This window comes from Jaculus jaculus, chromosome 7 (assembly GCF_020740685.1).
Source record: "Jaculus jaculus isolate mJacJac1 chromosome 7, mJacJac1.mat.Y.cur, whole genome shotgun sequence".
Taxonomy (NCBI): Eukaryota; Metazoa; Chordata; class Mammalia; order Rodentia; family Dipodidae; genus Jaculus; species Jaculus jaculus.
In genome coordinates this window covers 30078020-30094526 of record NC_059108.1, presented here as the reverse complement: position 1 = coordinate 30094526, position 16507 = coordinate 30078020, and the positions used below count along the sequence as shown (strand labels likewise).

Genomic DNA, 16507 nt, shown 5'->3' with positions numbered 1-16507 from the left:
TCTTTTCTCTGTCTGTCACTCTCAAATAAATAAATAATAAATTTTAAAAAATTTAAATACTTTATAAGAGCAGTAAGAGAAATTGTGTGTCTGTGTGTGTTGCTGGAAACGGAACACAGGACCTTATACAAGCTAGGCAACTCCTACATCACAGGCCCATTCCAGAAATGATTTTTGGTTTTCTTCTTTTCTTTACTTTACTTTTTTTGTTGTTTTAAAAATATTTTATTTATTTATTTGACAGAGAAAGAGGAAGAGAAGTTGAAAGAGAGAGAGAGGATGGGCGCACCAGAGCCTCTGGCCACTGCAAATGAACTCCAGATGTGTGTACCTCCTTGTGCATTTAGCTAATATGGGTCCTGGGGAAAGGAAACCTGGTACTTTGGCTTTGCAGGCAAATGCCTTAACCACTAAGCCATCCCTCCAGCCCTGTTGTTTTTTGAGACAGAATCTCTGTAGCCCATGCTGACCTCAACCTTATGAACATTCCTCTTGCCTCAGCCTCAGATTATAAGCATGAGTCACCAGGCCCAGCTCCAGGGAGGTTTGGCCTTACTTTAACTATGTTGTTTGTGTTTAATTAAATAAGCAAAAGTGAGCAATAATGGAAAGAGTGTGATTTAGGAGAGAAATGTCATTATTCAGGCTACTGACCTTCTGGCTAGTCAGAGGAAGGTAATGAGCATGACAGAGAGCAAAGAGAATCAGAAGTCTCCCGTCCATCAAGTTAAACTGCAGAATTATGAGCTGGAGAGATGGCTCGGCAGTTAAGGCACTTGCCTGCAGAGCCTAAAGACCTGGATTTGATTCCCCAGTATGCATGTAAAGCCAGATGTACAAGGTGACATATGCATCTGGAGTTTGTTTGCAGTGGCTGGAGGCCTTGATTATGTCCACTCATAGTCTCATATTCTCCTTCTCTCTTTCTTCCCACCCACCCTTGCAAATAATTTTTTTTTTAAACTGCAGAAAGGAAGGAAATAGCTTGTCCAGAATTTTGGTGGTAGTTTCTAAACAATCTGAATGATGCTGAAGTCCTGACTATGAGGTCAACATGACTGCAGGAAACGAGAGCAGCCTGCTAGGGCAGGAAAGCTAAGGAAGTCAGATGTTTTGGGATATATCCCTAATCCTAAAAAGTTTGAAATCTGAAATACTCTGAAACCTAAAGCTTTGTTGAGCACTATGTCAATGCTCAGTACATTTCAGATTTCTAAAATACTTCAGTTTGAGCTTTTAGGATGAGCAGTTGGGTTTCAGACAATCATGAGAGTTACTCTAAAGAACTAGGACCAACTTGGGTACATAGCAGTGGCCCAGAGTGGTGGAAACACTGCTTTCATAAGCCAGGAGGGTCCTTTCTATAGTGCAGATAGGCAAGAGAGGGAATGCTGACAATTCAGGTCGGGGGCAGTGTTTGACTTTGGAGGGACCAAGCCTAGGACGGAAAGCAGGTCCATTCCGCCTCAGAGCAGCAGCCGCTGAGAGTGAGGAGGTGCCAGTAGTCGACAAACACTCCAAAATTCAAACACCTCCAAAATCAGAAACATTACTAGTCCAAGAATTTCTGATAAGGAATGCTGTCGTGCTTGAACTGTGAAATGTCCCTCACTGGCTCATGTGTTAAAACACCAGTCCCCAGCTGGCTGCTGTGAGGAAGCGGCTAAGAGATAGGCCTAGCTACAGGACGCGGGTCACGGGGGAGGGGCAGGCCTTGAGATTTACAGCTCAGCCCTTCCCAGGCTTCCCACAGCCACAATGGTTGGAACCCTCAAGCTGTAAGCCAAATACATCCTTTCTCCCTTAATTTGCTTTTTGTCAGGTGTTAGTCACACCAAGAAGAAAAGTAACAGACACAAATACTCAACCTGAATTCTTGAGTCTTTCCAACCTTCTCCTTCCCTGATATATGTGATTCCCCACTCTACAGACCCCTGGTGGTTCCTTTCCTGAGGTTTCTGCTTATACCCTTCCCCAGCTTTACACACACTTCCCCTCATCAACCCAGTCAGATCCTCTCTAAGCTCCTCTGTACGGCTTCTCCTCAACCTTACCCTATGATGTCCCAGCCATGATATGATAGATGATCACATTATGGCTGGGGCTACATTAGCTTTCCTGCCCTAGCAGGCTGTTCCGGTTTTCTATAGTCATGCTGAGATCATGGCTAGGACTCTAGCATCATCCACTGTGTGATCTTTGACTTCTTTAACCTCGTATTGATATACTGACCTCAGAAAGATCCACTGAGCACTCACTTTCTAATGGAAGCCCATGGCCCAATTCACCTCCTCAGGGGCTCCTGGTGAGGAAGTTTGCCCAATTAGTGGTTAGGCACAAGACAAAAAGCAGTGGCACCCAGGACCTTCACTTTTAACAAAACCAACCCTACTCTGAATTGCTTCAGGAAACTAAAGTGGACCAGAGACCCTTCCACAGTTGTTTTAAGAATACAAATCTTTTCTTTCCCTGAACTGTTAAAATATAAACCAGGATTATTTAAACCTTTCCCCCCCCCCCCCTTAGGGATAGCTGTCTTGGACATGTGCATGTTTAATGCAATACTTTGGTCAAATCTTTTTCAGGAATAACTGTCTTCAACATGTGCATTCTAGGGATAACTGTCTTGAACATGTGCACTTTTAAAAAAAATTTTGTTCATTTTTATTTATTTATTTGAGTGTGACAGAGAGAGAAAGAGACAGAGAGAGAGAGAGAGAGAGAGAGAGAGAGAGAGAGAGAGAGAGAGAGAGAGAATGGGCACGCCAAGGCTTCCAGCCACTGCTAACGAACTCCAGACACATGCACCCCTTGTGCGTCTGGGTCCTGGGGAATCAAGCCTCAAACCGAGGTCCTTAGACTTCACAGACAAGCGCTTAACCATTAAGCCATTTCTCCAGCCCACATGTGCACTTTTAGCAGAGCACTTTCCCTCGATCATGGGACCGCTTGGTTAGTGGCAGGCTTCCTAGTACATGACAAATTCCTTGAGGACTAAAACCTTAAACATTGCTCATTACAGGCCATGACATCTTAGATACACAGATAAAATTCCAAAGAATTTTTAGTTCATATTCTTTCTTATAAAGGATGGTGTTACACAACTGTAAGTTGTAGAATACCAATCAATGGATTGTTGCTATGTGAATTATACCTCAATAAAGCAGGAGATTCACTGCAACTTACTGCCCTAGAAAACAGAATGAGATGCAATCAATTCCCCAGCTTAACACATTGCCAGAGGCTGGGATATACCTTTGATAGAGCACTTCCTAACATGTATGAGGCCCTGGGTTGGAGCCCTAGCACCACAAAGAGAAAAACCAAACCAAAGAGCCTGCCATAGTGGCACACACCTTTAATCCCAGCACTCAGATGGTTGAGGTAGGAGAATTACTATAAGTTCAAGGCCAGCCTGGGCTACAGAGTGACTTTTAAGTTAGCCTGGGCTACAGTGAGACCCTGCCTCAAAAACAAATAAATAAATAAATAAGACCAAACCAAATACTCACAGGATGAGCCACAATGCATTGTTTCACATGTGCCAAACCCCCAAACAGCTTGGAAGGTAGGAGACAAGAGGTGGAACTGCTTAAGATGACGCTGTCGTCGACAATGCTATCGAGGTGGGTAAAAATCTTCTTCTTCAGTTCTAAGTTTTCTGGAACACATTCCTTAAAAAAAAAAATTTCAATTACTACTTATGCTCACAGCACATGGGCTCTAAGTAAGACACTGCATTTGCTTCATTCCTACAGCAAACCAATTTGGAAATAATGAGGTTCAGGACACACACTTCATTCTAGGGCACATTGGCATTTGAGAAACCAGCTGAAGCAGGAAGCTTTGCCTGACTTCTCTGTGGCCTTTTTGACTGCAGAAGGAGATAAAACAGTTTTCTTCCCTTCCCAGTAGCAGGTCACAAGACCCTGTGACAGAGCCAAGGGAAGGTGAAGACCCAGGACAATGAACAAAAAGACCCTACCCAAACAGGGGTTGCTCAGTACCCCAGTTTATGACCATTAGAGCAGAATCCTGCTGTCCTCTCCTATTTCTGAAGAATGCACTCTTTTCATCAAACCTGGGTGTAAAAACTACATAGGTTTCTTTGCTTCTTTAGATCCTCACTTCTGAAAGCTCCAGTGTGATGTAAAGCTTCTACTAAGTAAATGTGTGGGGTTTTTTTTTCTCTTATTAATCTATATTTTGTTACTGAAGACAAAGCTATGAACCTTCCCAGGGATAAGGAAAAGATCACTTGGTTCCTCCCCAACCCCCCAAAAAACATAACAGCTTAATTTAAGAACAGAAGAGACTGCTAAAATGAAACGGGCATGTGACAAGGTAGTAATGGGTATGTGGGAGCTTGCTGTACTCGTGGTGGAATGAGTATGAGAGAGCTTGCTGTACACGTGTAGAGTGATGAGTATGAGGAAGCTTGCTGTACACGTGTAGAGTGATGAGTATGTGGGAGCGAACTGCACATGTGTGAAGTGATGTGTACGTGGGTGTCTTCTGTACACTTGTGGTTTTTGTATAGGTCTGAAAATTCCCATCATAAAAAGTCTGCTGAGCTAGTGGGTGGGCACTTGTCTAGCATCTGGAACTGGCCCTAGCTTTCATTCCCAGATCCTGCGGAGAAGGAAGGTCTGCCAACTAAAAATTCTCATGATAAAAAAGTCTGCCACAAAGATGGATCATACAACAGAACACAACACCTGAGGCAAACCCCTACAGACCTCTGCGCTTTCATCACCACATACTTTCCATATCTGTTCTGACCATCAGATCCACCAGTCTTCAAGGGGAAATCTCATCCTCCTAAAATGAGCCAGTATTACATCAATATTCCCCCCACAGGCACTTTGAGAACCCTTTCCTAATTGCGAGTCTTTCTGGAAAAAACCTTTGTGTCTAACAATTACAAGGTATTTGAAGGAGGTGGGCAACCAGATCTGGAAGTAATTGGATTAAATACTGCTGGTAACAACCACTCTGAAATTCCAACTAGACAGCTGGGCTGTGCTGAGATGACAGCAAGTGCCGGCCTCAGATGAAGTGTGTTCCTGTAAACTTGCGGTTGAGGGAAGCACCTGCCCTGCCCTGCCTTGGACAGAAGCAACAGAGGAGGGAGAAGTGTCAGAGCTGTGCCTCTGAGAATCACACTGGGGATCACTTGTACCAAGGTGTGTCCCTGCTCACCTGGGGACAATGGTGCTCTGGGGGGCTAAAGGATTGATCCTCCAAATCCTCTTGTGACATTGGCTTTGGTTTGTTCTTATGATGGCCCAATAGCCAAGTATCAGAATCTAGTACGTGCCTGTGAAAATGCAAAATCTCAAGCTGGACGTGGTGGGGCATGCCTTTAATCCCAGCAGTAGGAGGATCGCTGTGAGTTCAAGGCCATAGTGAAGTCCAGATCAGCCTGGGCTAGAACAAGACCCTACCTGGGGGGCGGGGGGGGTGCAAAATCTCAGGCTCCCATTCCAGACCTCATTCCAGGCACCTGCACAGGTGGGCATGTGTAAGCACACACATGCCACAGAGTGTGTACAGTGATGAGAAGACAACCTCGGCTGCCAGGCTTCACCTTCCACCTTGCTGGAGGCAGTGCCTCTCGTTGTTTACCACTGTGTTCACCAGGCCAGCTGGACTGTGAGCTTCTGGGGGATTCTCCTGTCTCCTCCTCCCACCTCACCATGCCCAGCTTTACATGGATGCTAGAGATCTGAACTTAGGTACTTGGGCTCATATGGCAAGTGCTTTATCCACTGTTTATTTATTTGAGAGCAACAGACAGACAGAGAGAGAACGAGGCAGAGAGAGAGAGAAAGAGAATGGGCACACCAGGGCCTCCAGCTACTACAAATGAACTCCAGATGTGTGCACCACCTTGTGCATCTGGCTTACGTGGGTCCTGGGGAATGGAGCCTTGAGCCAGGGTCCTTAGGCTTCATAGGCAAGCACTCAACAACTAAGCCATCTCTCCAGCCCTGGCACATATATTTTTAACAAGCATCCTTGTGACTCCTAAAGCTCAGAACCACTCTTCTAAAAGTATAGATCCAGAGCTTGAGAAATGACTTAGAGGTCAAGGTTAACTGCTGGTAAAGCCAAAGGACCTAGGTTCGATTCCCCAGGACCCACGTAAGCCAGATGCACAAGGTGGCACATGTGTCCAGAGTTCATTTGCAGTGGCTGGAGGCCCTGGTGTGCCCATTCTCTATCTGTCTCTCTCTCTCTCTCTCTCTCTCTCTCTCTCTCTCTCTCGCTCACTCACTCAAATAAATAAATAAAATATGTATTTTAAAAAAAAGTATAGATCCAAAGTGTGGTCGTTGCTATCCTTGAAAAAAGTAATTACTCACTATACTTGATGACCAGCCAATGTGCCATCCAGTGCCTCAACTCTCATGTCATGGTCCCTTATCCCCCTAGCTACCTACAGAAGCCAAACATAACCTTCTGGAAAACAGAAATATACTGGCACTGTAGTCATTTCAAGGTCTTTAATTTCCTAGTCACTTTTACTGAAATACTGAATTTATGTATAAGATACTGTACAACAGCAATTCAGTATTGATGTACTGCTAGAAATTGTATCAGAATCACTCCTCAAAATTTAAAACAGGGGATGGAGAGATAGCTCGCCAGTTAAAGGGGTCTGTCTGCAAAGCCTATTGGGCTGGCTTCAGTTCTCTAGTACCCATATAACAACAAATGCATATGGCATGCTTTGCAGCAGCAAGAGGCCCTGACAATCCCATGTTCTTTCTCGTGCCCTCCCTCACACATGTGAAAATTATAAATATGTTTAGGAAGGAAAGGAGGGAGAGAGGTAGAAAGGGAAGGAAAGAAGAGAGAAAGTCAGCCAGGTTTGTAGTTTGTAATCCTACCACTCAGGAGCTAGCGACAAGAGCATTAGGAATTCAAGGTCATCTTTGGCTGCTTAGCAAGCTTGAGGCCAGCCTGAGCTACAAAAGACCTTACCTCAAAAAAAAAGAAAGAAAAATTAAAAAATATATTTTTTCAAGTATGATTTAATAATACCTAGTAGATTATAATATAGTAATAACTAACATATTGAAATTATCTAAATAACAACCATGGGAATTTCTCTTCTACATCACTTACAAGATTTTAAAAGTTTTATTCAAAATGGAAAAAGTCAACAGCGTGTTTGTTTACACTTTAAAAAAATATATTCAGCTGGGCGTGGTGGCGCACGCCTTTAATCCCAGCACTCGGTAGGCAGAGGTAGGAGGATTGCCATGAGTTCAAGGCCACCCTGAGATGACAGAGTTAATTCCAGGTCAGCCTGGACCAGAGTGAGACCCTACCTCAAAAAAACAAAAAAAAAGAAAAGAAAAAGAAAAAAAAATATATAATCAGGCCACATGAAATTTTATTAAGAACAAAAGGTCATATAGGCATCACATCTCCAAGGCAGAAGCTAAAAAAAAAAAATCGAGTTATTTAAGAACTGTAAAGGCCATTGTGCTCCATCCCCTTATCAAAAGGGAAAAAAGAGCAACAGTAGCTGGCTGGTCCTTTTGAGTCCCTCCTGGATCAGTTAAGTCTGCAAGGTGGGATCAGTTTAAATGGGGCCTTGTAGCCAAGCCAGAGGTGAAGAGCCACGCAGAGCCTGTATAAGCCAGTGAGAGAGTCAGGGGCATGAATGGCCTCATTGTGATCCTGCCTTGCAGAATCTCCTCTGAAATCCTATGCCTGTCTTCAGATCGTCAGATCATCACAAAGGCAAGAAAACTTGAACCAGAGGAAACCCAAACCTGCTACAATTATGTCAGGGTTTCCAGTGGCTCACTGGCGTGAAGTTTGGTGGTTCTTTTTGCTGTTTCTAAAGGTAACCCACTTGTGTGGGATGGACTGGCCACAGTCCTCAAGGCTTCTCCATGCCACACTTGAAGCTCATTTCCTTGCTGTATCTACTCAGGGAGCCCTTTTCTGAGAAAAGAGTGTGGAGCACAATTATCGGGCCTCAGATGGGAGGCAGTGTTGTGGTCCTCCTTGCCCTGAGGGCTGGGGTGATGCGAAGAGTGGCTGACAGGTGCTGGGGCAGACTGAGCTGCTTTGGGCTCTCTAAACCACACCCTCTTGCCTTTTACACTCAGCCCTGCCCTGTAGGGACATTTTCTTAACAAAGCCACTAAATGTGAAGTGCCCCCAATCACTGCATCACTGAGGCAGGCAACCAGCTCACCCCTGCCTAATTAGAGTGTGACTATGCCTTCCAAAGTGCTGGTTTATCTCTGTTTGTTTAGGTTTGTTTATTTTGAGGCAGGGAGATGTCACATCTAGCAAAAAATACTGTCATGCACAAACAACCCCACAGGCATGCGGAGAGTCAGACAAACAAAACAAAACAATAAAAATCTAGGGAGTAAAGTACAGCAAAATTTCCCAGCGAGCATAATTATTAAAGGTATGTCAAAACAGCTTCCTCTGATGATGTTATTGTTTTTTTAAATTTTTTTATATTTTACTTATTTATCAGAGAGAGAGAGAGAATGGGCACACGGGGCCTGCAGCCACTGCAAACCAACTCTAGATGCATGTGCCACCTTGTGCATCTGGTTTTTGCGGTACTGGGGAATCAAACCTGGGTACTTAGGCTTCCAGGCGAGCGGCTTAACCGCCAAGCCAACTCTCCAGCACCTACTGTTGTTTTTGTTTAGCATCAGGGTCTCATGTAGCCCAGGCTGGCTTCTAACTCACTAAGTAGCCAAGACTGGCCTTGAACTCCTGATCCTCTTGCTACTCTTACTGGATCAAGTAGTAGCAGTGGCTAAGAAGAAAGGCTGAGCCTGAGCACCACCCTCCGTGAAGGGAAGACGCTGAATGATGGCACTGTAGACATAAGCTTTAATTGTAACTTTTAAAAAGCAAATCCCAAGGGGGCCGGGGAGACGGCTCAGTAGACAAAGCACACACGTGGTGTACACAGACCCATGCACGTGCCAAAAAAAAAAAAAAAATGCTGAGGGTAAATTATGGACACATCATCTATGAGGAGTAAACGCTACCTGGGTAGTTTTGTTTATCAGGACTGTACTTTGGGAAAACCTGCACAGCCACAGTAAGTCAGTGTGTTGAGATAATTCCTGGGGAGGCGAGTGTTAGGTAAGCATGCTGTTTTCAAGTAAGGCCAAACACTACCACTGTCTATGCAACACACATTTCCACAACCAATGGCATAAAGGGGAAAGATGAAATTCTGCTAAGTTTCCCCAACAACCTAGGTGGTAAACAGGAGTCCTGTGATTTATATACAACATCCAGATGCAATGTTCCACATGCTTCCCGGGAAGAAAAAACAATTTAGAAGAATGAAGGTATGTTGCATATGCAAGTAAGTTCTAGTAGCCAGCCAGTTTCAAAGGGGGAAAACAACATGGCAAAGACAGCCAGTGAGCTCAAATCCTGTTGCCGTCGGACACAGGAAATTCACTCTAGGGTTAAAAGATGGAAACAAAATGCATGACAGGCTTTCTGTTGGTATTAGTTTAATCTCCTACTTCGATCTGTCTAATTAATACCACCAGCTTCTCTTCAGTGTTTTGTCAAGAGTACAATCTTAGAAAATCTATGACTACACTCTTGAAGAGGTGGACAGCGAGAGAGGGATGAAGAGGGGATGAGGATGAGAGGAAAGAGGTAAGAATGGAAACAAGTAGTAGGAGTTTTTCAAGCTCCAGAAGAAATAATGAAATGTGTAAAAGGAAAGAAAGGGAAGGGACATTCCTTTTCAACCACCCAACATCAAACACAATAAACGACACTCTGTCCGAACCAGGGGCTCATTTGCCCCCTAAAAATCAAATTAAAGATTTTTCTTTAAGAGCACATTACTTGTCTTCATTTTGCTAGCACATGTACTGAAAAGCCTAGAGATTTCCACCACCATCCAGAACAAATTCTACCCGATCAAGGGACCTTTGTGATGTGGAAATCCTAACAGAGTGACTTCCCGGGGCTTAGGTGTTCTGCTTACAGAGATTACTGCTATTTGCTGTAAGGAGCACTCCTGCCTCAGGTGATGGCACGGAAGCCACAGGAGGCAAGCATGGCACCAGCTCTGGCACTGTTCTGCTGTGTGCTGTGTATCTATTTCCATCCTCATTCCAGGGATTTTTTTATACCTTTTATGAAATAATTCATTTAGGATTTAGATACTTGACATGAAAAAAAAAAACACAATGCAATTAAAAGTATTTCCGTTAAGCTTTTATTTATCCTATTGTTTTATTGAATTTCTAAGGAGGAAGTGGCTTTTTGTTGGTTTGTTCTGTTTTTTTTCGAGGGTTTCACTCCAGCCCAGGCTGACCTGGAATTCACTATGTAGTCTCAGGGTGGCCTCAAGTTCACAGCAATCCTCCTACTTCTGCCTCCCAAGTGCTGGGATTAAAGGCGTGCGCCACCACACCCGGCGGCATTTTTATTTTTTAAATGTTTTTACTTATTTGCAAACCAAGAGAAATAGAGAGAGACAGAGAGAGAATAGGTATGCCAGGTTCTCTTGCCTCTGCAAACGAACTCCAGATACATGCGCCACTTTGTGCATCTGGCTTTAAGTGGGTACTGGGGAATTAAACCCAGGTTGTTAGGCTTTGCAGGCAAGTGTGCTAACTGCTGAGCTCTCCCTCCAGCCCAGATGTGTTATTTTTAAATATTGGTAAGAATTTTTTGTTCTGGGAGGTGTTTGGGGTTTTTGTTGTTGTTGTTGTTGTTGTTGTTTTGGGGGTTTTCTTTTTTTGTTTTGTTTTTGAGACATGATCACATAGAGCTCAGGCTCACTATTGTAGCTAAGGGGGATCCTGAACTCCTGATACTCCTGCCTCCACTTCCCAGGTGATGGGATTACAGATGTATGTCACTATGTCTTGTTACAAATTAGGTGTTTTTTTTTTTTTCAAGCACTGGTCAAGGCCCACCATGGCTCAGGAACATCGCAGAAGAGGGGGTGGAAGGTTTGTAAGAGCCACAGAGTGGGTAGAAATACCCTGAGGCACAGTCCCACCAGAGAATGACTGAGGCCTTCAAGACCCCACAGTCAATGCCAAAATCTCCTCTAAGCAAGGAAAGGGGTGAAGGGATATAAGAGTATAACTTTTTATAAACACAAAATAAATTTTAAAGTATTGGTTAAGCATGGCGGCACAAGTTCTCACTCTGTAGCCCTGGCTGGGCCTGGAATTTAATGTGTAGCCTAAGCTAGTCTCACACTCATGGCAACCTGCCTACCTCTGTCTCTTTATTGCTGGGGTTACAGGAGTATGTCACCATACCTAGTCATGGCTTTTTAAAGAAGACACTCAGACTACTTCCATTATTTAAAGAATACATTTTCAAAACAACACAATACAGCATTTGTTTTTGTTTGACTTAACTTTGACAATCAGATGTTTGCTTGTTTCTTTTCCTGATTTCTTTTTTTTTTGTTGTTTTGTTTTTTGTTTTTTGTTTTTTGTTTTTCAAGGTAGGGGCTCACTCTAGCCCAGGCTGACCTGGAATTAACTATGTAGTCTCAGGGTGGCCTTGAACTCACGGTGATCCTCCTAACTCTACCCAAATTAAAGGGATTAAAGGTGTGCACCACCATGCCCAGCTGATTCCTTGTTTTTAATCCATTCAATCTCTCTTCATATGTCACTGAAAATAACCAACATTTTACTCTCCTTTAAAAAAAAATATAACTCTGGTTTTTTGTTGTTGTTGTTGTCCTGTTTTTTATTTGTTTTGGTTTGTTTTTTTCATTTTTGGTTTTGGTTTGGTTTTGGTTTTTCAAGGTAAGGTCTGGTCTCCCTTTAGTCTCAGGCAGGCTCAACAGATAGTGATCCTCCCACCTCTCTGCCTCCTGAGCGCTGGGTAGTATGTTATAGGGTAGACATCTTGTAAAGATTCATCCATTTCCCCAAGACCTTAGATGTGAGTTTATCTCACCCCAAAATCATAAGGTTTCCTGGAAAGTATCAAAGTAGAAGGAAGGTCGGATGGGGAAACTGGCTTTATAAGGCCACATAAAACTGAGGGAGCCCAAGGAATGGCTCTGTGTGATATGGTGGTTACACTTACGTATGTATTGGTTTTCATCCACAACTCCTTCCCGAGGCAAGTCATAGAAACTAATTGTTCCTTGCTTTTAGCTGGTCATAAAGAAATTGTCAGATAGTAGGTGTTGGGATTCTCCTCATTCCAGAAGAGTCCTGCCCATACCTTAGAGGAAGGAATGCTGCATATGGAGGCCAAGCAGAATGCTGAAGGCACAGGGCCTACACAGGGCTTCCCCACTCACATTGCCACTATTAGATCAGACCTTTATTTTTTACAGATGTTATCTACTATTATACTCTCTTTGGCCTTTCTTTTTTTTTAACTGTGTCTGTTTTATTAATTGTGAATTTTACTATGTGAACATATTGCATATTGGTCATAGTCCCACCAAGTTATAATCTAATGTTCCCCCTCCCTCAGACCCTATTTGTCCAATCATATTTCCACACAGCATGTCTCAATCACTCATGCAGTGAAGTCTTGAAACAACCCAAAGGACAAGGTTCAAACAAGCTTCTGCACTGCTAACCTGGTGGCAAGTTGTGGAGTGTGGCAGGCACAAGAAGGCCTGGAAGCTCGCCTCTGCCTGTCAACCCTCGGCCTCAGCTTATGCATCTATTAATCTGTAGTCTTTATGATGCCCTCTTCCCCAGAACAGCAAGTGGATCTGCCTGAGCTCTGTGGGCTAATCAAAAAAATTAATCAAAAAGAAAATAAATCTAATGAGGTGATCATGGGAACCATGATGTATAGAAAGTCAGAGTTCAGAGAAAAAAAAAATGGGTGTGTTGACTCACGCCTGTTTTTCCTAGCACTCAGGAGACAAGGCAGGAGGATGGAGAGTTTGAGGCCAGCCTGGACTCCATAGGCTGGTCCAGGCCAGCCTGTGCTACATAAGTTCCTGTCACAAAACAAAACAAATAAGACAGAAGTATGGGGTAGGGAACAGCCTTAACAGACTAAGCCTGTCAATGACTTAGGTAACAGAGGACTCAGCCAGTGTCTGTTGCTGCTGGTGTGTGGGGAAAACCACCCACACATCTGGAGCCTGTGAGTCTGTTTATTGCTAGTGTGAGAACAGAGGAAAGACATCACTTTGTGACTGACACAGAGTCTGTTTAACAACAGTCCTAATGTCTTATCTCCCATCAGGGAAGCCAACAGAAGAATGCAGAAGGAAATACTTAGTATAAATGTATATGTGTGTTGAGTGTTTTACTGAACACTCACTTTTGGCCTAAAACAGAATTCAATTCAAAATACCCCTCACCACATTTCCCTGTAGGTACCATATTAGCTATATATAAAAAAAGAAATTGCATTATGACCCTAAAAACAAGGGTGCACAGTTTCATTCCAAGCTTAGAGACACAGCAGAGACACACACAGAGACTCTCCACATGCTAATAAAACTTTCTCCCATCTAACTGATGAGGGCTTCTAGTTCTGACAATATGAAACGATGGAAAACCTAGTCTTCCCTCTGCAAATACCACATGATTCCATGTAAAACTAACCGCCCCTTTACGTGAAGTACTGAACCAGATGAAAAGTCAAAGCAGCCAGGACTGGAGCTGGGGCTGGGGCCCTCTGGGGTGGGGAGTTCAATGATGTGGGTTGAGGGTTGCTTCAAAAGCTTTCAGGAAGGGCTGAAAGGATGGCACCAGGATGCCTATGATAAAGCTGAAACCCTCCAGAGGCTGCAATTTCAATGAACTGGTTCACTGCTTAAAACAATAGGCACCTTTTGAGGATGAAGACAGAGATAGTTGTCTAGATCTGGCGTCCACATGGAAGGTCACAGAGTAGAGGGAAGATAAATTAGCATGTGAATTTATATGTATAAGCCCAAACTTTATCCAGGTGTGGAGTTAAAATTTATGCTATACACTGATCTGGAAGCAACACAAATGCTATTCACAATGATAAAACTGGCAGAAGCAAACTTTAAAAACCTCTACAGGGATAGAAGAGGGAAGAGGCCTTTTGCAAAATCAGAACTCCACTGGAAAAAAAAAAAAACCTCACAACTGTAAAACATGCAAAATAACCTAGATGTCAGATATAAAAAGTCACAGAAGAGCTGGAGAACTGGCTGAGTGGTTAAAGGCACTTGCTTGCAAAGCCTGCTATCCCAGGCTCAACTTCCCAGTACCCACGTAAAGCTTGATGCACAAAGTACTACAGGAATCCGGAGCCCATTTGCAGTGGCAAGAGGCCTTGATGTGCCCATATTCTCTCTCTCTCCCTCCTTATCTCTCTCTCTCTCTCTCTCCCCCCCTCTCTAAGTGAAAATAAATAAATAAAAATATTTTTTAAAGGGCTAGGAAGTGGCTCAACAGTTAAAGGCACTTGTTTGCAAAGCCTACAGGCCTGAGTTTGATTCCCCAGTACCCATGTAAAAGCCAGGTGCACAACATGGCACATTCATCTGGAGTTCATTTGCAGTGAAGAAAGGCTCTGGTACACCCATACACATACACACACACACATACACACACACACATACACACACACACACAACTTAGCCCCCCCCCACTCCCTCTCTCTCACACACAACCATCAGTCAACAAACAAGTAAACAAATATTTTTTAAGAACTTCACAGAGCTGAAAAAGGGAATCTAAAAAAGAAAGAATAAAATCCATGAAGACTAGGCAGAATTTTAAAAGTATAAAATACAATATCTTGACATTAAAATAAACCCACTGATTTAGCCAGTTAGCTCAGTTGGTTAGAATGCAGAGCTAATTAAATTAAGCCACTGATTTTTTTAATAGGCTAAGCGATAGAATAGAAATAGCTGAAGAGCAAATTAGTAAAACAGAAGGTAGTGCTTAGGAAATTATCCAGAATGCCATGCAAAAGATAAAATAGATATAGAAAAAAATGACAATGAAGAACCAAGCAAACTCATCATTGCAAATCATGGTAAATAACATTTTAACACATAATTTAAAATCCAGACCTCACCAGTAGAGACCCTGGATCTGACCTCACTCCAAAGCCCAGGGCAGTGAGTAGCACTGGGTGGCCAGGGCCCAGGTGACCCCTAATGCCCTGCATTACAATCCCTCACTGCTTGGCTTGGGCTGGCTGCCTGCATTGCCCTTAGTAGGGATTCCCTAGCTGATCACACTCCATAGCTTGGGCATTCAGTAGGCTAGGTCCTTCAGGGTCTAGCCCAGACCCTTCAGAAGGCTGCATATACAGAGGTTTAATATGGAGAACATTTAAAAAAAAAAACAAACTGACAGAGAGAGGGAGAATGGGTGCATCAGGGCCTCCAGCCACTGCAAACAAACTCCAGATGCATGTGCCCCTTGTGCACCTGGCTTTCGTGGGTCCTCCTGGAGAGTAAAACCAGAATCCTTTGCCTTTGCAGGCAAACGCCTTAACTTCTAAGCCATCTCTCCAGCCCTCAAAAAGAATTATTTTTTAAATGCATGTATGAAAATTGTCAAAAAAAAAACAAATAAGCTAAACAAACTCAAAAAACTAACAATAGGGCTGGAGAGATGGCTTAGTGGTTAAGGTACTTGCTTAAAGCCTAAGAACCTAGGTTCTATTTCCTAGTACTCAAATAAGCCAGATACACAAGGTAGCACATGCATCTGGAGTTCATTTGCAATGGCTAGAAGCCCTGGCATGCCCATTCATTCTCTCTCTCTCTCTTCCTCTTTCTATCTCTCAAATAAATATTATTTTTTAAATGAACAATAAAGCCAGGTGTGGTGGCATACAGCTTTAATCCCAGTACTGAGGAAGCAAAGGTAGGAGGATCGCTGTGAATTCGAGGCCATCCTGAGACTACATTGAGAATTCCAGGTCAGTCTGAGCTAGAGTGACAGCCTATCTTGGAAAAAAAAAATTTAACAATAAAAAAATCAACAAAATAAAAAATGGGGCAGGGAACTGGACAGAAAGTTCTCAAAGGAAAAAGTATGGCCAATAAATATCTAAAGAGATATTCAAAATCTTTAGCCATCAGGGAATATAAATTAAAAGTACTCTGAAATTCCATCTCACTCCAGACAGAATAACTATCATGAAAAAAAATCAAATGGCAATAAATGCCGGTGAGAGTATGGTAAAAGAGGAATCCTCATCCGCTGTTGGTGGGAGTGCAAACTTGTACAGCCACTAAGGAAATCAGTATGACAGTTCCTCAAAGATCTGAAAATCGATTTAACATTTGATCCAGCTGTATCACTCCTGGACATATGTCCTAAAGATGCTACTCTTTACCACAGAGATACTTGCTCAGCCTTGTTGCTGATTTATTCATAATAGCAAGGAAATGTAATCAGGTCAAATGCCCATCTACTGATGAATGGATAATGATGTGGTACATATACATAATTGTAGTGGTTTGATTCAGGTGTCCCCCATAAACTTAGGTGTTCTGAATGCTAGGTTCCCAGCTGATGGAGAT

At 43.1% G+C, this 16507-nt stretch overlaps 1 protein-coding gene across 1 annotated transcript in view; it reads right to left on the bottom strand.

Annotated features, from left to right (window-relative positions):
- The window catches only part of Cryl1 (crystallin lambda 1), a 171671-nt gene that overhangs the window by 35732 nt on the left and 119432 nt on the right, over positions 1–16507 (bottom strand). Inside the window, exon 4 of the mRNA XM_004670546.2 lies at positions 3513–3674. Within this exon, the coding sequence (XP_004670603.2) occupies positions 3513–3674 (162 nt within the window). The remainder of the gene's footprint in view (positions 1–3512; positions 3675–16507) is intronic.